The sequence below is a fragment of the Aquarana catesbeiana genome, linkage group LG11, assembly GCF_042186555.1.
Source record: "Aquarana catesbeiana isolate 2022-GZ linkage group LG11, ASM4218655v1, whole genome shotgun sequence".
In the NCBI taxonomy this organism is placed as follows: domain Eukaryota; kingdom Metazoa; phylum Chordata; class Amphibia; order Anura; family Ranidae; genus Aquarana; species Aquarana catesbeiana.
Genome location: NC_133334.1, coordinates 56,479,408 through 56,502,575, shown reverse-complemented (window position 1 = coordinate 56,502,575; position 23,168 = coordinate 56,479,408). Strand labels below are relative to the sequence as shown.

General features: G+C 44.8%; 1 protein-coding gene across 3 annotated transcripts in view; it reads left to right on the top strand.

The window, feature by feature from the left end:
- SYT9 (synaptotagmin 9) overlaps positions 1 to 23,168 on the top strand; it is a 305,962-nt gene that overhangs the window by 244,913 nt on the left and 37,881 nt on the right. For all 3 annotated transcript variants that reach the window (XR_012236519.1, XM_073604460.1, XM_073604461.1), the window contains exon 4: positions 13,731 to 13,851. Coding sequence is in view for 2 of the 3 variants with exons in the window: in XM_073604460.1 (XP_073460561.1) it covers positions 13,731 to 13,851 (121 nt within the window). In the remaining variant the exon portion in view is untranslated. The remainder of the gene's footprint in view (positions 1 to 13,730; positions 13,852 to 23,168) is intronic.

Genomic DNA, 23,168 nt, shown 5'->3' with positions numbered 1-23,168 from the left:
AGCCAGCCAGATGGAGTCGTGGGAGCCGCCTCCTGCTCCTCCCACTACACTCTGCACCACGCCACCACCTGCCAGGGGGGAACTGATCCTCTGGATGGGACCCAGGATCGGTGGCTGCGCCCCTAGGTGGCAGTGCACCCTAGGCGGCTGCCTAGTCTGCCCAGTGGTAGCACCAGCCCTGAGGCCCACCTATTTACTTATGTTAGGTTATTCAATTTAAGTTTCCAATGCATTTGGGGGGGGGGGGTTGTTGATATGCAGGAATGATCTGATTACTTTTGAGGAAGAGAAGAAAACAAGATTGATCAGGTACAGGTTCATCTTACAGTATCTGCATACCATGCAATATTTGGAATTATGGCTATAATTTTTAGTGCGGTAACTTGTCTGTCCTTGATTTTTTTTTTTGCAGAAATAAGACAGAATGACAGATTTTAATAATAGCACAGTGTTTACTGAACACCATTTCATCAGTTAAGTGTTGTCCCTTGATCAACATCAGAAAGCCAGTTCTACTGGCTTTAACTTTCTTTACAGTGATCACAACTGCAGTTGATAATTTAATCCCTTCTGTAGAAGCACACACAACAGGACAGGAGATACAAGTTGGGACTTTCTGTGGCTTCAGGGGAGGTGAATTGCTTTTCAGAGGCGTTTGACAGGTGGTGAGGAGGAGATATCAGGGTAGTTGCGACATGGCCCCAAACACTTAAATGGGTTGCATTTCGCAGGGGTACCACCTGATGAATGCAACATGCTGTTTCATTTTTGCTGTGACGTGTTCAGCCATGAAAGGTTGCATGCCCTTCTTTAGATGGGTAATCAGAGGTGGCAAAACCGCAGCTCAACCCCCTAATTTTTCCCTCCCCTAGCAGCCTATCAGAATAATTCCGAAGTCTTAGAACCACTGTGATGTTTCTATTGCTGTCTGTGCCCATGTTATGGAGATTTATTCTCTGTATTTGCCCTGATGGTCATTGTCCAAATTATGAGTTGTCACATTAACAGGAATAGAGAGGACATCTTCCAAAGAAGACCCTTCTTCCCGTTGTGCCTACAGAAAAAGAAGAGAATGATAACCTCCCCAATGGAACAGAGATGAAAAAATATGGCAGGTGTTTTGAGCATTCCAGAGTCTATCCAAAAGGAAAAATAAAATCGTGGCTTAGGAACGTTGGCTGAAGATCATTGTATGATTAAAACATGGCTGGCTGAGAAGCCCATAGAAGTCTCAACCACACCAGCCCTTATGAAGTTAGATATCAGATAGAAAGGATACAGACACTAGCTGAGCCGAAGTGGATAATTACTGCCTCTATCAATTAAATAAACTATCCAAATATTTAGACTGGAAAAAGGCAGGCATAATTTTCCTGTACCAGTTATATGAAGGGGACGTTTTACTTCCTTTTAATATATTGAAAGACTGGTATCAGCTAACAAATAAAAACTTTTATCCAGTGGCGGAATTACCAGGGTTGCACCAGTCGCATTTGCGACTGGGCCCTCGGGTTCCGCCACTGTAGGGGGCCCCGCCGCCTGGGAGATAGTATAGTACATTGGTCATTCACGGGGAGTTGGCTCCACCCATCCTCTCCGGCCGCTTCGCCCATCCTCCCCGAGTGCACTCACGGGCACACTGCACAGGCTCCGCCCATCCTCTCCACCCATCCTCTCATCACACACTCAGGGCCACAGTCCCTGCCCGCTTCACCTATCCTCTCCGGCCGCTTTGTCCGCTCCGCCCATACTCTCCGCCTGCACTCACGGGCACAGTCCCCGCCCGCTCCGCCCATCTTCTCCGGCTCTGCCTGCACTCACATGCCCTGCCCATCCTCTCTGCTTGCCCAAGCAAAACTCAGCAAGGAGGGGGAACCAAGTGATCTGCAAGTGAGTGGCACCCATCCCTCAATATCAACACTGCCACTGATTCCCCCCGCACACCACCACTACTATTGCCACTGATCCCCACACCACCACTACTGCACTGTCCCCCCCCACACCACTGCTGCCACTGATACCCCCCACACCACCACCACCACTACTGCAACTGATCCCCACACCACCACTACTACCCCTGATACCCCCCCACACCCACACCACCACCACTACTACTGCCACTGATACCCTGATACCACCACCACTACTGCCATTGATCCCCCACACCACCACCACTACTGCCACTGATACCCTGATACCCCCCCACACACACCACCACTACTGCCACTGATTCCTCCCTCCCCCCCACACCACTGCTGCTGCCACTGATACCCCCCCACACCACCACTACTGCCACTGATCCCCACACCACTACTGCCCCTGATACCCCCCCCAACATCACCACCACTACTACTGCCACTGATACCCTGATACCACCACCACTACTGCCACTGATACCCCGATACCCCCCCACACCACCACTACTGCCACTGATTCCCCCCTCCCCCCACACCACTACCACAACCACTGCTGCCACTGATCCACCCCACCATGACCACTGCTGCCACTCATCCCATCCCACCCCCCCAACCACCACCCTCGCCACGGATCCCATCCTCCCAGCACTACTGCCACTCATTTCATCCAATATCCCCCACTGCTGCCACTCATCCCATCCAATCCCCCCCTTCCACTACCACTCATCCCATTCCACCCTCCTCCAACTATCACCCTTGCCACTGATCCCATTCCCCCCCCACCACCTCTGCCACTCATTCCATTCAATCCCCCTACCACTGATCCCAACTCCCCCCAAACAACCCTTTCCTCTGATCCCATCCCCCCTCACCTCTGCCACTCATCCCATCCCCCCACCACCACCGCTGCCACTGATCCCATCCCCACCCAACCACCACTGCTGCCACTGATCCCATCCCCCACCCCCGATGCCACTGATCCTATCCCTCTCCAACCACCACTGATGGGATTTGTTCCCCCTCCTATCCAGGTCCTGCTGCCCCTGGGATCAGTGGAAAAGGCCCTGGCCGGAGGTCAGGGGGGCCCTCCATGGTTTCTTGCACCTGGGCCCTGAAGGTTCTAGTTATGCCACTGCTTTTATCAATACCTCCAAATATGTCAAGCATTACAAATCCAAAGCTCAAAAGGTCAATTACAGTATGAACACTCTAAAATATTAACAAAGGCAACCTCGGCTGCCTGTATGAAAAGAGGATTAATAGGAGATCTGCGGTAATTTACAAACAATGGAGAATACCAAAAAACACAAAAATAGCTTTGTTCGGTGGCAAAGAGATATAGAGGAGGACTGGACACGTGCCCTTAAAACACTTCCAAAGACATCTCTCTAGCTGCCTCAAAGGCTATCTCAGCTTTTTATTATACATAGGGCTCATTATACTCCACAAAAACGTTATATATGGGGAAAATATATAACACCATTATGTCCCCGATGCTCTCTATTCAATGGCTCCCTTAGCCATATGCTCTGGCGATGTCCAAAGCTTCATCGTTATTGGGAAAAAGTATTTATAACCTTTAACTTAGTATGCTCAACTGAGATAATAGGGACGCCCAAACTGGCATTATTGGGTATAATACCTGATGAAGCATTACCAGTAGAAATGCATATTATGTGGATAAGATCCCTATACTTAGCACGTAAAGTTATTCTACAAAAAATGGACATCCACTGATTCTCCAACCCCTAAACAATGGGTTGAGAAACTCAATTCTATACTTAAAAGAGATAAATTAACATAGAAACATAGAGGCACACCTCAAATATTTAATAAAATATGGTTACATTGGCTAGAACCTAGTAATGAATTATATGATGGTTTGTCTAGTAGAGAGGAGTGAAGGTAGAGGAGATAGACGGGAGTAAGGAGTAGAGGTAGAAGGGAGAGGCATAGAGGGCATAAAAGAAAGATAACTTGTTGCTGCTCGGAGGAAATGGCTATAATTTGATGATTGACACTGGGAGAATTCAAGCTGATGTGCAGAATGTATCGTATTTATCGGTGTATAACATGCGCCAGCGTATAACACGCACCCCAAGTTTAGGAGGGAAGTTTAAGGAAAAAAACTTTTAGGAGGGAAGTTTAAGGACAAAAACTTACATTTTAAATGTCCATCAATGCAGCCTTATCAGTGTCCATCTGCAGCCTTACCCATCATTGCAGAATGATCAGTGTCCATCTGCAGCCTCGCCCAACAGTGTCCATCTGCAGCCTTGCCCAACAGTGTCCATCTGCAGCCTTGCCCAAAATTTCAGCATGATCGTTTTTAAATGTTATCGCCGCCGAGATAGACAGAGCCGGATGTTCTGTGTACTCAGCTCCTTTTGGCTCCTCTCGCAGTCTTGCCCAGTCCCGCCCCTTGGCCCGGCTCCTATGATGGACCGGTCCAATGGCGGGACATAAATGCTAGGAGGCGGGACTGGGCGTCACTGCGAGCGGAGCCGAGCCTAGCCAAGTACACAGTACACTAGGCTTTGTCTATTTCGGGGGGCTTCCGTTCCCTCCTTCCCCTCCGAGGCAGCGGTTCGGCATATAACATGCACCCACAATTTTCCCCTGATTTTAAGGGGGAAAAAGTGCGTGTTATACGCCGATAAATACGGTACTTATAATCTTAGTATGTTCTATTCATTATATGTTAAGTCACTCCAATAGGTACAAAGTATGTTTGGTTTATGTCTCTGTTTGTTTCTTTTTGATGTTCTACTTTATGATATGACATGGACTCATTTGTTATATTTGTTTATATGTTTTTGCAACAAAAAATAAAAAAAGTATCTGATTTAAAAAAAAGAAGTGGAGAAAAGTCCAACTGTAATTTAGAATAACCAGTCTCATTCCTCTATCAAGCACTATACTATATATAACCTTTGCAGCCTATGTTCCTGAGAACGTGCTTCTCAGCTCCTCTCAGTATGAGACCAACAGATCTACTTGATGGCTGCCTATGATGTGGAAACAGAGATACAGAACACTGGTTACACTTGTAAAACTCTACCATGTATGGGGTACCATGGGGTTTACCCAAGAAAATCAATAACTAAATAGAAACATTAATTATTGGTTTAACTTAGATTTTCTAAAAAGATTCACAGGTACCTGATTCATAAAGGTACACTTTGCTAAAACATGAAAAACAAAACCTTTGAAATCATACAGTAGCCCCAGTTCATTCATAGCTGCCAGGGAACTGTCCTTTTTGTCTCAGAATTCTTTATTATAACCTTTTTCTGATCTTTATTATAACCTTTTTCTGATGCAGGAAGTATTTGACAGACCCCACACATGCCCACTGTAGGTTTCATGAAATCTATGACTAAGCCTTGATTCTAGGTCTAAAGCTGGCCATACACTAATAGAATTTTGTGAGAAAAGTTTCATGTTTGGAATGTTCATTCAATTTTTTAATTATTAGTTGTATCAAATCAACATTTGTTTTCAACTGTAGTGACGAGAAATTTCAAAGAAAAGGGATAAAAAGATTTTCTTGAACACATGAAATTCTAACTGTGAATGTGGTTTCCGTTGTGACAAATCGTACATACTGTAAAAAAACCTGTAGGTCTGGAATTCTATTCAAGTAGCAGGTCTGGGTTAAAACTAACGGTTTTAACGGGTATTTCTATCACTTCCTGTCCAGGTGTCAGGTGGAAGAGGAAGTGAGGGAAAGTCTCCTCAATGAGGTAGACACAGTCCTGGGGGGTCAGGAGGGCACACTACAGGGGTGGTCATGAGGGCATGGTACAGGGGGTGAGGAGGGCACAGTACAGGGGGTTTGGAGGGTATAAAACTGGGGGGTCAGGAGGGCTCACAGAGGTGTGAGGAGGACATGGTACTGTGGGTCAGGAGGGTACATGGAGGAGTCACGAAGGCACATGGAGGGGTCAGGAGAACACACAGAGGGGTCAGGAAGGCACACAAAGGAGTCTGAAGGCCACACAGAGAGGTCAGCAGGGCACACAGAGGGGTCAGGAGGGCATACAGAGGTCAGGAGGGCAAACAGTGAGGTCAGGAGGGCACACAGTGAGCTTAGGAGGCACACAGAGAGGTCAGGAGGGCACACAGAGGGGTCAGGAAGCCACACAGAGAGGTTAGAAGGGCACGCAGAGGGGTCAGGAGGGTATGTACAGGGGGTCAGGAGGGTACAAGGTGCCCCCAAATCCCTGTAGCTGTCAGGTGTTGTTCAACCCCTTTGCCTCTGGTCTTGGTTCTATCTGGTTACAACTTCTGGGAGCCTTGTTGTACTGTAGCACTTTCATACTTTCTGAGGAAGCCAATGTGATGAAACATGTAGAAGAAAAATGTGCGCTTGGGACTCAGTATAATGTAAAAGCGTACTGTCAAGTTGTATATATGTGCATTATTATTGTTTACTGTTTTTAATCTTTGTATGAATAAAATATACTGTATATATTTTTATACTTATTTTTTTGGTGGACTTAAATGGCACCTGTAAAATCCCACCCTATCTATTGTAAAAACTATTTAGTTATAGGGATGTGGTGCAGTTTCATGATACCTCCAACCATGCAGCTACTATTACAATTTCATGACACAGTAGTCAACCATAATTCACCCCTTGCTTGCCTTTATCTTGGACTCCTGATACTAGACACTATTCAACTAACGACGGGGCATTATTACACCCACTGGAACCAACAATGGGACACTCTTTCTTCCACTTACACTAACAATGGGGCAATATTCCTCCCACTGACAACAATTTCTCTCACTAATACCAATGTTGGGGCGTTATTCCTCTTACTGACTATGGGTGCTATGGAATTTTTTTATTCCCATGGATGCTTGGTAATTTTTTACTCCCAATGGCCATAGCTCAGCCCCCTAACATCTGAAGTACATTAAACTGGCCCTTTATTTAGAAACTTTGGAAAACCCCAATCTAGGGTCTGCATTTACTTCCAGAACTGAGATGTTGGCTCAGAGATGACACAGTCATGTAAATCCTGGCTGTGCAGTTTGTTTGTATTTACACAAATTTGATACAGATTAGCCCCTGTTGCCATCTCTCGACTTGCTACTGTAGCACCCTCTGAACTGGGAGATTGCAGTTTGAGATGGGTGCAGAACCAGGAGAGAGGACTGTGGGAAGGGCAGTACAGAGAGGTCATTGCAGCCAGGCTGGCTTGCAGGGCCTGAAGAGAGTTATCTGGGATTGGTAGCTGAATAGAGGACAGTTAGCGCCTGAACTATTTCTACACCACAAGGGTTTGAGGTAACTGTCTGCAAAAGGTAGTTCACTGAGGCCTGGCCGAATTAGTGTCAGGCCTAGCCATGCGGTGCTAGCTAGTCTGGAGGAGGAACAGTCTGCAGCAAGGAAAGTGCTGGAGGAGTAATGGTATGCAGCATATGAAGTGCTGGAGGAGTGAAGGATAAGAGGTCTTAAGCAAGAGTTTGAAGAGAAGATTGGAGTGTATATACAGGAGTGTATACAGAAGTGGCAAGCAAGTTGCACTGAAGTCCCTGGGCATCCCATAGTTTCCCATTTCCCATCCAAGTTAAATCCCCAATACAAACCCAATAAAAAAAAACAAAAACAAAGCTTATGGACTGTTCTATATCTCTGAGTGTCTGAGAGATGTATGTCCGGCTGGGTAGGGTGACAGGTGAACCACTACATTCAGCAACCCCTACGGGGACATGGCTACACTACAATGTTACAACATATTGTCTGAGAGATTACTGGAGAAGTGACTGACTAAATGCTTTCTGCTACCTGCAGCAGATTGATCATCTCTGACTAGGCAAATTCCATTGATCGGAGCTCAAAGGTTCCACCTTCTATCATCAAAAGCAAGGACTTTTTTGAAAACATATGCTGTTCCTGTATATTGTGACAAGTGAAGGAATTAATTCATACAGGCTTGTCAAGTTGCTAAAGTGTCTACTTTAACAGTGTCAGCCTTGCTAACTAAAACAATACCTAATACCATATAGACTAATAGCACTGTGGCGGCACACAGGATGCAGCAAAGTGAAACCCATTGCGCTAAAGTGGAACTTGCAGGCTCTTTCACTAGACAAACATTTCAGTGTATTATACTGGCGCACCGCCAGCTTCCTATTTAGACTATTTAAAATTAAATGAATTCCGTATGACACGAGGAGGGCTAGAAGTGGTGCATTTAGACGATGATAATGTGAGTCAATAATGTTGTGCGTCATTTCATCTGTCTTTTCATCTGTCTTGTATTAAAATCATCAGCACACCAGACAGAAGACTGAAGAGTCCATATGTCCCTCTGCAGCAGGTCAGCAGTGAGGAAACATAGGTAAACAGTCATAGAAATCAATGGGCCAAGTGGCACACATGCCAAGTAGGATTTGCACACAGCTGGGACTTCTTTCTGCACAGGCTGTGCAGTGCTTTGCAAGGCAACACGGCGATGGACTCAGAAGTGGGAATGAAGGTAAGTATTTAGTTAGGTGGCTACCACACCAGTAAATTGTCCTTGAAGATGAAATTTGGGGAATAAAAAAACATTTACCATGTACTACAAGGGATAACTGCTCGTTTTGGGGGGGGGATAATAATTAAGGTAATATACTAAAATATTTTCGCACTCCTCAGTGCTGGCGCTCTGCTGTCTGGTGCTGTTGGGTTGGATGCAGGTCTTTGGCGTTTCTCCAGCCAATGCAGGACTGTTAGTTCTGCTAGGTGTGGGATGATGTCAGAGAGCTGCAATTGGTCAAGTAGTGCAAGGAAGAGGTTTGGGGGTACTAGCTGCTTGAAGAGGAGGAATCTTGCAAGAGCAAGGAATAAGGTAAGTATATCAGCCTATTCATGAGCCACTAGCAGAAGTGGCGGAACAAGAATGGGCAAAAGTACAAATGTCAGATTGAGGCAGGCACATCATCATGCATTGCTAGGACACCAGCAGTCTTGTCTTCAAAAAAAGTGCAGCACACAGAACCTGAACTCAGCTGCAGGCCAGATGCAATCCTTTAGAGGGCTAATTTGGCCCGCGGGCCATAGTTTGGAGGCCCTTGGTATACAGGCCTGCTAGAATTATCTTTGACTTGGGCCTACTCATGTCTTCATTAATTTTGATCATTTTGAGTGGACCAACCTTCGAGTGTCGGAACAGGTATGGGCAGAGGAAGTTCAAACATCCTACTGGAGCAGGCATGTCTTTAGTTGCTACAATGCCATCGGTCTTACCAACCAATTGTCTAAGAAAAAAGTGCAGTGGGCAGAACCTGAACTCAGCTGCAGGCCAGACACAATCCTGTAGAGGGCCGATTTGGCCTGAAGGCCATAGTTTGGAGGCTCTTGGTATACAGGCCTTCTAGAATTATCTTTGACTTGGCCCCACTTATGTCTGTAACCAGTCCTGATCATTTTTGATGGGTCAACCCTGGAAGATGTTGGGATCTACATATACCTGTAAACAGATGAATACAGAGCAGATGGTTGTGACGGCACCTGATTTACAACTTAAACATTTTTTTTAGTCCTTCATAAATTTTGATTATTTTTGAGTGGACCAACCTTTGAGTGTTGGAACAGGTATGGGCAGAGGAAGTTCAAACATCCTACTGGGGCAAACAAGCCTTTAGTTGCTAGGATGCCAGCGGTCTTACCAACCAATTGTCTAAGAAAAAAGTGCAGTGGACAGAACCTGAACTCAGCTGCAGGCCAGACACAATCCTGTAGAGGGGCGATTTGGCCTGAGGGCCATAGTTTGGAGGCCCTTGGTATACAGGCCTTCTAGAATTATCTTTGACTTGGGCCCACTTATGTCTGTAACCAGTCCTGATCATTTTTGATGGGTCAACCCTGGAAGATGTTGGGATTTACGTGTACTTGTAAACAGATGAATACATCGCAGATGGTTGTGACGGCACCTGATTTACAACCTAAAGGAAATTTTGAAACCTTCATGAATTCTGTGTGGCTTGTCACAGCAGTGCTCTGCATATTAGGCTGGACCTCCCAGGGGCTCCAAGACAAGCCTGCAGGATTGGCATCTTTCATATAAATTCCACATCGCATAAACAGAAATAATGCATTCCGCTCTGTCAGGTCATATTTTAATATTTACACAAAAGCACACAGGCATTAACTTCAAAGCGCAGTTAGTGCAGGGCTTTCTAGAAATATCCTGTTAACAGTCAGCATGCACTCTGTCTATAGAACCTCATGCATCTCTATAAAAGACTTATGAGATGTGGAAACACAGACATTATTATTAACAATATCGGTTTATGGGGAGAAATTATTTAACAGCTACACGATGGATCAAAATAGAGTGTGTCTGAAAGTGGCATAACAGCCATAGAATAGACTGTGCCATAGTTACAGGATTTAGGGTAGTCACAAGCTGTAATATTCACATCAGTTCATATTAGTGGAAGTGACTGCATGTTAGAAGCTGATTTTTTTTTTTATAAAGTGAACTTGTTGCCAGGCTATAAGCGATTTGTCCTTTAACCATTACACACCATCAGCTCAAATATTTACCCTCTTATTCAATCCAATGATCTGCGCTATGTGGCCCTGCACAGCAGTGCATGGCCTTTCCAGCGAAAGCAGTCTCTTCAAATGCACATGCATTCCACAGCCCCATTTATTCTATTAGGAAGTCATGCTCTACTTTTTTTTTCTGACCAGGCTATAGACAGTTTGCTCTTTAATCAATTCTTCTACCTAAAAAAGAGCAGCCACCAGCTCAAATACTTACCTTCTTGAACCTCAGTGATCTTCACTGTGCAGTCCCGTGCAATGTTGCATGCATGGCCTTTCTAGTGAAAACATTCTTATATTATTGTTCATGCATGCCACAGACCCATTCATTCTATAGGTAAGCCCTACTCTACAGTAATTCTTAAAGTGAACTTTTGGCTTGGCTATGGATGGTTTAATCAACCCCCAAAGTGGGGCTCACCAGCTCATATGCAAATGACAACAATGATGGGCACCATTCCCCCCACTAATGCCTCGTACACACGAGCGGAATTTTCGTCTGAAAAATCTTGGATGGTTTTTCTGACGGAATTCCGCTCAAGCTTGGCTTGCATACACACAAAAGTTCTCTGAACTTTCGACCGTCAAGAACACGGCGACGTACAACACTACGACGAGCCGAGAAAATGAAGTTTCATGCTTCTGAGCATGCGTTGAATTGTTTCCAAGCATGCATGGTTTTTTGCACGTCGGAATTGCATACAGACGAACGGAATTTCCGATAGGAACTTTTTCTGACGGAAAAATAGAGAACCTGCTCTCAATCTTTTGCTGGCGGAAATTCCGCCAGCAAAAGTCCGATGGAGCATACACACGGTCGGAATTTCCGACCAAAAGCTCACATTGGACTTTTGCTGGCGAAATTTCCGCTCGTGTGTACGGGGCATAACACCATCAATGGGGAACTTTTGATCTTACTGAAAACAATAAGGCTATTCTTCCCATTAAAACCAATGATGGAGCACAGATGTCAGGGCATTATCTACTCTTACTAGCCACAATCCGGTCCCCCTAAATTCTAAAGGACAGTAAACTGGCCCTTTGTTTGGAAAGTTTCGAGACCCCTGACTTAGAGGAAGACTTAGTGGGGACTTTTTTACTGGAAAGGCGTTGAGCAGGGCTGCGGAGTTGAGGCAGAAGGTATTTGAGCATTTGTGCTGCACCTATTTTAGGGGAATTAATTGAGAGCTAGTTGTATTAAATGTATAGTTGTCCTTGATAGCAAGTCCTCACTGACTTTTGTGTCTGCAGGCACTGTGGAGCAATTCTTCCAAAATGATTACAGCAGAAGCACTGAATGTAAACATCCCTTGTACTAGAAAATAGAATGACAGGTTCTCTTTATGGATAGAGCTGGGGTAAAAAAGACCCCAAATCTCTCATTTACCTTTTAAAAGCAAAAGATCAAAAAATGTTTTTGATCTTTTGCTTTAAAAAAAGAAAAAAAATAGTTTACTTCCACCTTGAAAGTGACTTCATGATGTCACTCCAGTCCTCCAAGGCCAAAGAGGCAATCAGAGATGATCTGGTCTCTGTTCGCCTCTGTGACCAGCCAGCCACATCATCCGATCGTTTCTCGGGCGCACCTCCCGTCGCTTCTGAAAGCGATCCAGGGGCTAATGAGCAGCTCAGACCGCTTTCATAAGAAAGCCAGTCGCCAGCTGAAAAAAAGCTAAAAAAAGTGTGGTTATGGCTGATAGTCTTAGGCATAACCCTGGTAAACCACCTGCAAACCACAACGTATATATACGTATTGCGGTCGGCAAGTGGTTAAAAGCAATGGCGTAAAATCGCATTTCATGACAGTCAAGGTTGTGCTGTGCAGCATAGCTGTGTAAATCTCAAGACTGGATGACAGAAATACAAATCCTTTGGTACTTGGCAGGTAAAAGAGTTCCCTTTTATTTATTTCATCAATAGTCATTAGCCATTTGCCTAAAGGTCAGCTTTAAAGCAGTGATAAACTCTTATCTGAAAAAACAGCTGACAGGTGGGGTTTTTATAACAGAAGACATCCTTGTGGTCTCCTCTGTTACATATGCCTCTTCCAGCCTGTAATGTAGTGGCATGCAAAGCTCAGACCACATTTACCGTCATGCTGTTGCTGCAATTAAGTGGCTCTTGTGCTCATGCATGGGAGTGACATCATTCAAGTGGTCAGAGAGCGCAAACCCGGAAAGGAATATGGAAGCCGCCCAAACAGTGGTCGGTCGGTTGGGTCAAAGGCCTCCCTCTGGTTGGTCGGTAGGCCACCAGCCCCGCACTTACCCCATCTAGGTCTCGGGCAGCGCTTCCTCCGGGCGGTGACTTCCCCCTGCGTCTCCTCCTCCTGGTGCTTCACGGCTGCTTCCCCTGCGTCTCCTCCCTCCTCCTCCTTGGCGGCCAATAGGATCTCTTCTCCTCTCAGCCAATTGGGTGATGGGTCTCAGGACCCGCTTCTTGATTGGCCGGTAGGAGAATCAGGAAGACAATAGTGAATGTTAATTTGCTATTGTCACACAACTGGGTGGGCTCGGGGGGGAATTCCTCTGCGCCTCAAGCCCACCCATTTTTGAAGCCTATTAGAGTCTCTGGCTCTAATCACGTGCTTCTAAAAAAAAAAATCCATTGGAATCCATGCGTCCGGCACCCCGCTTGTAGTTTAGGGGGCCGGATTCATGGATTAGGGGCACGGCACCCCTGTGCTTCGTATGGATGGGCCGTTACTGCGCCCAAACCTGCTTGAGCCGTCGCAGCGCAGCGCGTGATGGTTGCATTTTACAGGTAGAACATTATGGCATTTATATCTGCAGGGCCCCCCTTTTTTTTTCGTTTTTTTTTTTACTACCACTTTAATCGACTTAGGGCATAGAACGACACTGTTTTTGATCATAGTGGATGTGCTCTACTACAAATTAAATACCACAAATGATTCCAATGATTACATTCAAATGATCTATCTACCTGTCTGTTTATATGATATAAAAGTAATATTAATTATATAAAATAATACAGTGAATGGTCATTTGCGATTCTGAGCAATCACTTTTAATGTAAAGTCTGACTCACAGGCGACAGATGATTAAACCTTTCAGCACAAGAATGAATGATGATGTTCACAAATGAGCTTCGGAGTCCTTTGTTTCGGTAACTCTTTTGATAGGAATGTGTTATTGTTTTGCATTGTGTCCCGATTCTAAAGCAGCCACTTCTGTGTGTATAAAATAAAATAATTCATTTGACTTTTCATTTTTTAATATTGTCATATATTTTTTGTTTGGTAGGACAATGTTGACCTTGGAGATTTAATGTTCTCGCTGTGCTACCTCCCTACTGCGGGAAGACTTACCATCACCATCATAAAGGCAAGAAACCTCAAGGCCATGGATATCACAGGGGCATCTGGTGAGTAATTACAGCGGCCCGTTCATAAGGGTCATTATACCTACACAATGGAGACACTACACTTAAAGTGGTTGTAAACCCTCACATATACACAGTGAAGTGACTGACCTTCACAGGGATTAAACAAATCCTCCTACAGGAGTTGTACGTGGTTATCTGCAATCTTCTCTTCTCTACATCCATTCAAAGTGCTTAATCATAAAGCATGTCTGAGAGTTAAAAAAAAAAAAGGGGTTGGAGAGCTGAAGTTATACCCTGCAAAGCTCAGGGAGAAGAGTTCTGAGAGCTGATTGGAGGGAAGGGACACACCCTCCTTCACACAGCACACAGGAACAGAGCTGAGGCTGTCACTCTGCTGGAGGTCCATCCTCCCTCACCATTTTTTACTTGGTGTCAGGAAAACTTGTCAGAAGTAGAAGTAGAAGCAGCAGACAGAAATGACACTATAGAGGGATATGCTTTGTTCATATTTCCAGTCTGAGGTTTACAGCCACTTTAAAGCTGAACTTTGGAAAAAAATTTCCAGACTACTCTTGCAGTAGGATTATTCCTTCATTGCAAGGGTTAAATGCTCATTTTTGGTAGCACACCTTTAAATGCAGTTTTAATTACCTAATCCCTTGCTTTTGCAAGCTTCCTTCTGTCTAAGCATCAGGTTGCCCAAAGCATTTTCTCTTTGGTGACCCATGCACCTGTTGCATTCTGGCAGCATTGCATACACTGTATTGTCAAAAGTATTGGGACACCTGCCTTTACACACACATGAACTTTAATGCATCCCAGTCGTAGTCCGTAGGGTTCAATATTGATTTGGCCCACCCATTACAGCTATAACAGCTTCCACTCTTCTGGGAAGACCGTCCACAAGGTTTAGGAGTGTGTCTATGGGAATGTTTGACCATTCTTCCAGAAGCGCATTTGCGAGGTCAGGCACTGATGTTGGACAAGAAGGCCTGGCTCCAAGTCTCCGCTTTAAATCATCCTAAAGGTGTTCTATCAGGTTGAGGTCAGGACTCTGTGCAGGCCAGTCAAGTTCCTCCACCGCAAACTTGCTCATCCATGTCTTTATGAACCTTGCTTTGTGCTCTGGTGCGCAGTCATGTTGGAACAGGAAGGGGCCGTCCCCAAACTGATTCCACAAAGTTGGGAGCATGAAATTGTCCAAAATGTCTTGGTATGCTGAAGCCTTAAGAGTTCCCTTCACTGGAACTAAGGGGCCACGGCCAACCCCTGAAAAACAACCCCACACCATAATCCCCCCTCCACCAAATGATTTGGACCAGTGCACAAAGCAAGGTCCATAAAAAGATGGATGAGCGAGTTTGGGGTGGAGGAACTTGAGTCCTGACCTCAACCCGACAGAACACCTTTGGGATGAATTAGAGTGAAGACTGCGAGCCAGGCTGTCTCATCCACATCAGTGCCTGACCTCACAAATGCGCTTCTGGAAGAATGGTCAAACATTCCCATAGACACACTCCTAAACCTTGTGGACAGCCTTTCCAGAAGAGTTGAAGTTGTTATATCTGCAAAGGGTGGGCCAACTCAATATTGAACCCTATGGACTAAGACTAGGATGCCATTAAAGTTCATGTGTGTGTAAAGGTAGGCGTCACAATACTTTTGGTAGTATAATGTACAATGCAAGACCACCCACAAACCCAAGCAAGTAGCCCATGCAGGGATGAGGAGAGCACCGCTTGCCTAGGGAGCAAGGGGTAAGGTAAGTAAAACTGCTTTCAATGGTACCCCAGGCAAAAACAAGAACTGCAAAGACAGAGTTCAGCTTTTCAGTAGATGTAAAAAAACGTGGATAACATTTAGTTGGCTAAAGCAATGTGCTTCATAAGAAATTACCATTTTTCTATAAAACATTTTTCACCTTTTTTTTATCCTTTGCTGCATCACAGTGCTGCTAATATCCTGCAGCTTTTTTGCAGCCACTTCCGGTCTACATGCACTCCAATGATGGCACTTCTCAGGGCAGATACATGCCTGCGGTATGTGTTGAAATATTCCCTTGTAGTCTCCATCGGATGCATGTGGGGAAGGGTGACAAATGCAGGAGCACAGTTGGAAGGCAGGGACAGATCATTGTCACTTGATAACAGGAAGTGTAAAAACAAGGACTTTCATAGCAGGATCAAAAGGTTCAAATTAGGTGAAAGCTGCACATGTTCATATGTATCCGCACATTCAGCAGTTCCCAAGGTCACCAGAGCTAGTGCCCCCATTGGAAGGTTTCCCCTCTATTACTGTTTTGGGGACAACCCCAAAATTTGGTATTTCCTTTCACTTTTAGTGATAATGGTAAGATAATAACAAACAGAGAGGACGAATCTCCCTATCGGAGGTACAAAACCACCTGACAGGTGTTCTAACCCCTCTCCATTCTGTCCAAAACTGAAGAAAAAGTTTTCCCTTTAGTTATACTTTAAGCCCATGGGGTAACACTAGGGTGACCACATTTCCAAACTGCCATCCAGGGACATCCTTCCCCCCAAAAAGATGATTTTAATACCTTTTTTGTGCCAATTTACAAGTGGGGGGGGAATCAAATCCTCAGCTCTGAGAGGTTTATGCTGGGACTTGCAGTCCTTCACTTTTAGGAGGGTCACATCCCCCAAAAGCGGTGGACTGCAAGTCCCAGCATGAACCCCTGATTTCTAAGGTTGTGATTACCCCCAAAAAATTCAAGGACTACAAGTCCCAGCATGAACCCCTGAGATCCAAGGATGTGACCCCATTGATTTCACAGGTTCATGCTGGGACCTGTAGTTCTTCACTAGTTGGGGGGTGTCACATCTTCAGTTCTGAGGGGTTCATGCTGGGACCTGTAGTCCTTCACTTTTCAGGGGGTCACATCCCCTGAGATCTAAGGATGTGTCACCCTCCCATCCCTCCAAGGGTGTCATCTGTCCCCTGCTGTTCCATCCATTCTCCGGCGCCCATCCTCACCTCTGAGTAATGAGAGTTGCTCTCAAATCCTGGCAGTTCCCTTTCCTGCTGCCGGAGAAGATTGAGGACGAGGTGGGTGGAGCTAAAGCACCAGGCACAGATAAGGAGGAAGTTAAATCTTCCTCCACTCTGAATGCTGGGGCCTCGGCCTCGCTCTGTGGTCATGTGACATCACTGGTTGCTAGACGGCAGGTGGTCCTAGCAACCAATTCAGGCAGTGTAGAGTCAGCTATGGAACAAGGTAAAATGGGTCTCGGCTGGTCAAGACAAGTACTGTCAGTGAGTAAGGTGGCGATGTGGCGGCTTTTTGGGGGTATCAGATCAGCCTGGGGGGGGAGTCAGTGTCAGTTTCATTCGAGGACACTGTATTGTCCCAGAATGAAGAAGATGCCCGGGACTTGGAACAGACCTTCAGGACTGTCCCGGGCATTCCGTGACACGTGGTCACCTTGGGTAAAACGCATCAGTGGGGGGCAGTTCCAGGCAGTGATTTGTGACATAGTAAATGCAGCTTATGGAAGGAATGACATCATCTGTGTGCGGCTCATTCTCTGGCTATGGAACTTCATGTGTATACAAGCCAACCAGCATAATTTAAAGTCAAGAATCATGATCAAGGGTAATTTAGTGTTCCTAAGCAAATGAAGACCAGGCAGGAAAAGAGTTACACAGAAAATACTCTAAAGGTGAACTTGCACTTTCGTTAAACTTGGTGAAATGCCAGTAGATGATCTTTTCTTACCCGAAATAGAAACGACCAGTAATTTATGAACAATAACTGCCACTTTGCGTTATTGGCTGTCTGAGTGCAACTTCTAAAGGTAAAACAGGATTTTTTTCAAAATACTAAAAGGGTTTTTACTGCCATTTGAGCAAGAATATTGGTTTGGCTTTAAAATAACCAAAGGAAGCTTAGAGGAACACTTACTTTTATTGCACTTAATATCATTTAATAATGATGAGTCATTTAAAGCGGAACTTTACCCATAACAACTTAATAAAAAATAATGTTCTTTAGCAAGGAACATATATTCCACATTTCTTATTATGATATCAAAATGAGTGTATGCTGTAAATTGCCTCCAACAATGCTCCTGTTTCTTCTTGCCGGTGGCTGCCATTTTCCTGAAGCCCAGAATCCCAGCAGTAAATCATAAAGCAGAACTAAACCCATTGATTTAGGCTCCATTCACACTTGTACGACTGTGTCAAGCAACTTTGGACATCAAAGTCATTGACAAGTCGTTCCCCATGTTTTCCAATGATAACCATTCATACTGTAAATGTACGGCTTAAAGTTGCAGCGACTTCAAAGTAGTTCATGCACTACTTTGGTCTGACTTTCACGGAACTTAAGGGCCATAGACTTCAATGGTAACCCTCAAAAGTTGCATGAAAGTCGTACCTGAATGTTATGCAGTGCAACAGTTGTCCATTATCGCTGGTCAAAGCCAAAGTCATATCCAAGTTTCACCCATCTAAAGTTGCGTCAATGCTGCATCAAAGTTGTACCAAAGTTGCACTCTAATGCCGTGTACACACGGTCGGATTTTCCGACGGGAAATGTTGGATGTGAGCTTTTTGTCGGAAAGTCCGACCGTGTGTATGCTCCATCGAACATTTGCTGTCGGACTTTCCGCCAACAAATGTTTGATAGCAGGTTCTCAAATTTTCCACCAACAAAACGTTGTTGTCGGAATTTTCGATTGTGTGTACACAAGTCCGACGCAGAAAAGTCCACGCGTGCTTCAAGCAGAAGGAGCCGCACTGGCTATTGAACTTCCTTTTTCTTGGCTCATCGTACGTCTAGTATGGCACCACGTTCGTAATTGTTGGCCAACGTTTGTGTGACCATGTGTATGCAAGACAAGTTTGAGCCAACAACCTTCGAACAAAGAATCACGGTTTTGTTGGTGGAAAGTCCGATCGTTTGTACGGGGCATAAAGGTTTAAAAAAACTGTTACATTCCTGGAAGGAATTCCAGATTGTCAGCTGTCATCAACTTCAAAACATTTGCTTGTGTCCTCAACCAAATTATCAAAGCTTTAAATGTCTGGAGTCATAACTGATCACATGTGCAGCACTATGGCAGTTGCAGATCAAACAGAAGCAGCTTCCTTGGCTGTAAAGGATAGGAGGGTTTCAATCCAATTTAAGGCTGTCAACAGATAAACCTCTACAAACTCAGCAGTGCCCAAAAATGCCAAAAAATAGCAACCAAGCATGTGCACAGCAGAGTGAAACCATGTATTATGCCACGTACACACGATCGGAAATTCAGCCAGCAAAAGACCGATGAGAGCTTTTGGTTGGAAAATGCGACCGTGTGTATTGCCCATCAGACTTTTGCTGGCGGAATTCCCGCCAGCAAAAGATTGAGAGCAGGTTCTCAATTTTTCAGTCGGAAAAAGTTCCTATCGGAAAATGCGATCGTCTGTACAAATTCCGACGCGCAAAATTTCTACGCATGCTCCGAAACAATTTGACGCATGCTTGGAAGCATTGAACTTCATTTTCTCGGCTAGTTTTAGTGTTGTACGTCACCGCGCTCTTGACGATCGAAAGTTCAGAGAACTTTTGTGTGACCGTGTGTATGCAAGGCAAGCTTGAGCGGAATTCCGTCGAAAAAAGTTTTTTCAGACGGAAAATCCACTCATGTGTACGCGGCATGACTATATTTTAAACAGTATAGACGCTTTTTTAAAATGTTTAACATAGCTATACCTGCAAAAAGGGGCCAGCCTCAAGTGATCTAGCAGGACTTCATTTTCTGACTAAAGTTCTACTTTAAGGCATATAAAACCAGTGGAAAAAAAAACAATCATTCTAGATTATCGCATATTTGCCTAGCTAGCAACTGTCCCTAATTTGGAAGGACTGTCCCTCTTTCAGAGCCAAATCCGTCTGTCCCCATTTCCTCTTTAGTTGTCCCTCTTTTTGACTGCACTGTGCATTTTAACCAACCTCTAAATTATTCCATTTGGTATTTTAAAAGCCGGGAATATCCCATTATAATGGGAAACTAATGGTGACAAAAAGCACTTTTTAAAGGAAAAGTTTGGGGTGTGTAAAAAAACAAACATGTATATTTACCTCTATGCTGCAGCCTCAGTGTGATGCCTCAGCTGTCCCACATCATCACCAATCACAAGACAGCTGATTCCTCAGTTCTCAGAGCAGAGAGTGGTGACTGTCAGTCACCGCTCTCCGCTCTGCCCCTCCAGCATTCACTGGAGCACTGGACTGGAGAGAGATGGATGCAGCTGGCTTTGGCTCTCAGCCTCTCAATGAGAGGCCAAGATAGCTGTCAGTCAGGCAGTTGGTTGGATCTCGACAATATGGTCGGGATCCTTCCAGAGCCTGGAGCAGCTCGGTGACATCAGCAGATAGCAGGCTATAGCACAATATATGCTGACTCTGGGTCACAGAAGTGCAAAAGTAACTGCTCTCCTGTGACCCAAAAAAAGCTTTTAACATACTTCTCTTTTCACCTATTATTTTTTGACATATCATTTCCTCAGGGGTGTGCCCTTTGCCTACACAATTTGCACTAAAAGGTGTTGGGAGAGTTTGGCGGTATGTATAATGTTGTCATGTACCTGGTGCAGATGGAGCTGGAGAGGGGGCTTCTCTTGCCCCTTATGTCCAACACTCCTGGTAGTGATGACAGGAAGTGTGAGGGCACAGGGTGGGATGAGGGCTGGTGTAGCAGGTAGCAGGAGGGATAACCAGGCAGGAACTGGAACAGTTGCACTTGATTGGCAGACAGGAGTGTAGCCAGGACACAAGCTAAAAGGTTATCAATTGCCAGGCAGCAAGGTACAGGGACAACAAGACAGGAGCAGAGCCAGAATACTTGCCAAGGTCACAGCAGGCAGGCATAATTCCAAGGACAAGGGGCAAGCCGGATCACACACAGGTAAACAGATATGGCAGGTCAAGGCTCAGGTAAAGCAGAAACTAGCTGAAGACCACTCAGCAATCCATACATGTCTGAGTACAGCTTAAATAGGCTGTTTGGTGCCAGTGCCCATATGTGTGCACGTGTACGTGCGCATGCACATATGTTTTCTGCACGCGCTAATAGGTTTGCATGGGTGTGATAGCGCCTGTTTTGCATTGAGTTTTTGCTCAGTTTTATGAGCATGCACATAAGTATGAGCATGAGCCTGCCTTTTCGTTCCAATGAGCTTCTTTTACAAACGTATTTGGAACCTAGAAGCCCCACAGACTGTAGCCATATCTGAGCACCTCCTACAGTATATATAAAACTACACTCATGTAATATGGAACATGGAAGAGCTTTAGTTGATCTAGCTCTTGGCAGGGGTCCTTGGAGGCCTTTCTAAAATTTAGCTCCATGGTGGCAGGTAGTGAAACAGCTTGGGTTGAATCTGGCTACGCCAGTAATACATTGTTTTATTTATATAGATATGACAGCCCCTGGATCCCTGCTGAAAGGGTGCTGGAAGCATTTTAATGGGATGCATGGTTATGCATATTAGGGTCTTTTACAAAAAAATATGGCCTGCACGGGGCTGTGGCATGAGGTGGGTGGGCCTGTGAGTCTATTTAGTGTAAGTATAGGACTGCCTGCACTGATCTTGGAAGGCTTGTACCCATTGGGCAAGTTTCCTGCCCTTCCTTCTTAAGAGTAGTTGGTCATCACTGCCTTTATTGACAGTTGTTACTTCTGCAGTGTTTGTGCAGTTATTTATAGTTCATTCCCTCAAATGGGACTCTAGGATGGTCAAATACCAGTACTCATAGTAAGAACAGTCATTCAAGCTAGTGTCTTTGTTTAGGCACTGGCAATATACCTGTGTTGGCAATGATTAGTTGGATTGTGGTAAGATGCGCTACTTCAGTAAAGCTCTGGCCTTGCCCTCTCTTAACTTGAATCTGCTTTTACGTTATTAATGGCCAAGACTGCTGCTGTTATGCTGGGTTTTATGGAGGGACAAACATACTATTCGTGCAAACAAGGGCCATTTTGGGAGTCAGCCAATGCTAAATGTGCGCTGGACAGGTGATTGGACCCCTTTCAGCTGTCATATACAGTAGAACCAGACATTTCTCACTTCTAGGGCAGGTGAGAAGCAGGTGGCATTTATCATGATGCTGTAACTGTTCTGGTTTATCTCATCCCAGAGGTGTTGGGCAGTGAGAAGCTACTTTGGTTTCTGATGGCAAAGAGACATGCAGAATGTGCCTCCTGTTTCCTCTTAACACCATCTGGACTATCAGTTCAGGGAGTGTTCACTGTCTGACCACTGTTGCACGTCACTGTTGCACGTTATGGACACTGAGAGTTTGTGGTAATTTAAAGGCATCTGTATGTGTCTATCTATCTTTGAACAAGTCAAGTTCAATGGATCTGAACTGAACAAGTGTTTGTTCATGGGAAGTAGTTCAATCAAGTTATTTCTAGGCCAAGGGGCAATGGCAACATAATCTCATAGGTGGCAAAGTAAAGACATCACGCTGGGTCGGTGATGCCAATAGCCTCCACACATTTTTGATAAGGCATGCTGTGATGAACAGTCATATGTGGTCTTCCCAAGCACAGAGTAAAGGGTGTGGTTGCTCATATTCTGTGACCACTGGAACAACAATGATCCATTAGCCTGGTCTCCATCCTGCTACATTGGCAGCACTGTATTGATCCTCAGATACTTGTCAGTCTCTGCTTATGGCAGCAAGATATGAGGGGGCAAAAAAGAACTAGCTTCTGTATATAACATAAACATTGCTCTCCAACCAATGGCTCATTGTATTTTAAATTTTTGCAAATACTGTCACATTGGTGTTGACTTTATTAAAACCGGAGAGGGCAAAATCTGGTGCAGCTGTGCATGGTAGCCAATCAGCTTCTTACTTCTAGTTGTTCAATGAAGTTTTGACAAAAAACAAAACCTGGAAGCTGATTGGTTTCTGTGCAGAGCTGCACCAGATTTTGCTCTCTCCAGTTTTAATAAATAAACCCCATTGGCAATAATGCACAAAAGTGGAGCCTGTGTAAAGGACATTAGTCATTTGAGCTTAGAGTAGCATGATCACTATTGCTCTGCTGAAAGGTTTGGGAGGGGATTTATTCTTGGTTGTTCCACTATGAAGCTTACCCACTTTTTGGACTTTTTGATAAACTTACTGTTGCAGTCATGGTTCCCTTTTTAGCAATCATGGTTCCCTACTCACACATGAATGGCTGTATGCGTTCGTAAGTCTCTACTTGCCAACAAATAAACTCTGAATGTATATGATATTAATTGCTTTATACATATAGTATAAAGATATCCCTCAATTTACCATTTTAAGGTACAGATGCAAGTTATGTGATCTTGAAATATGCAATGGT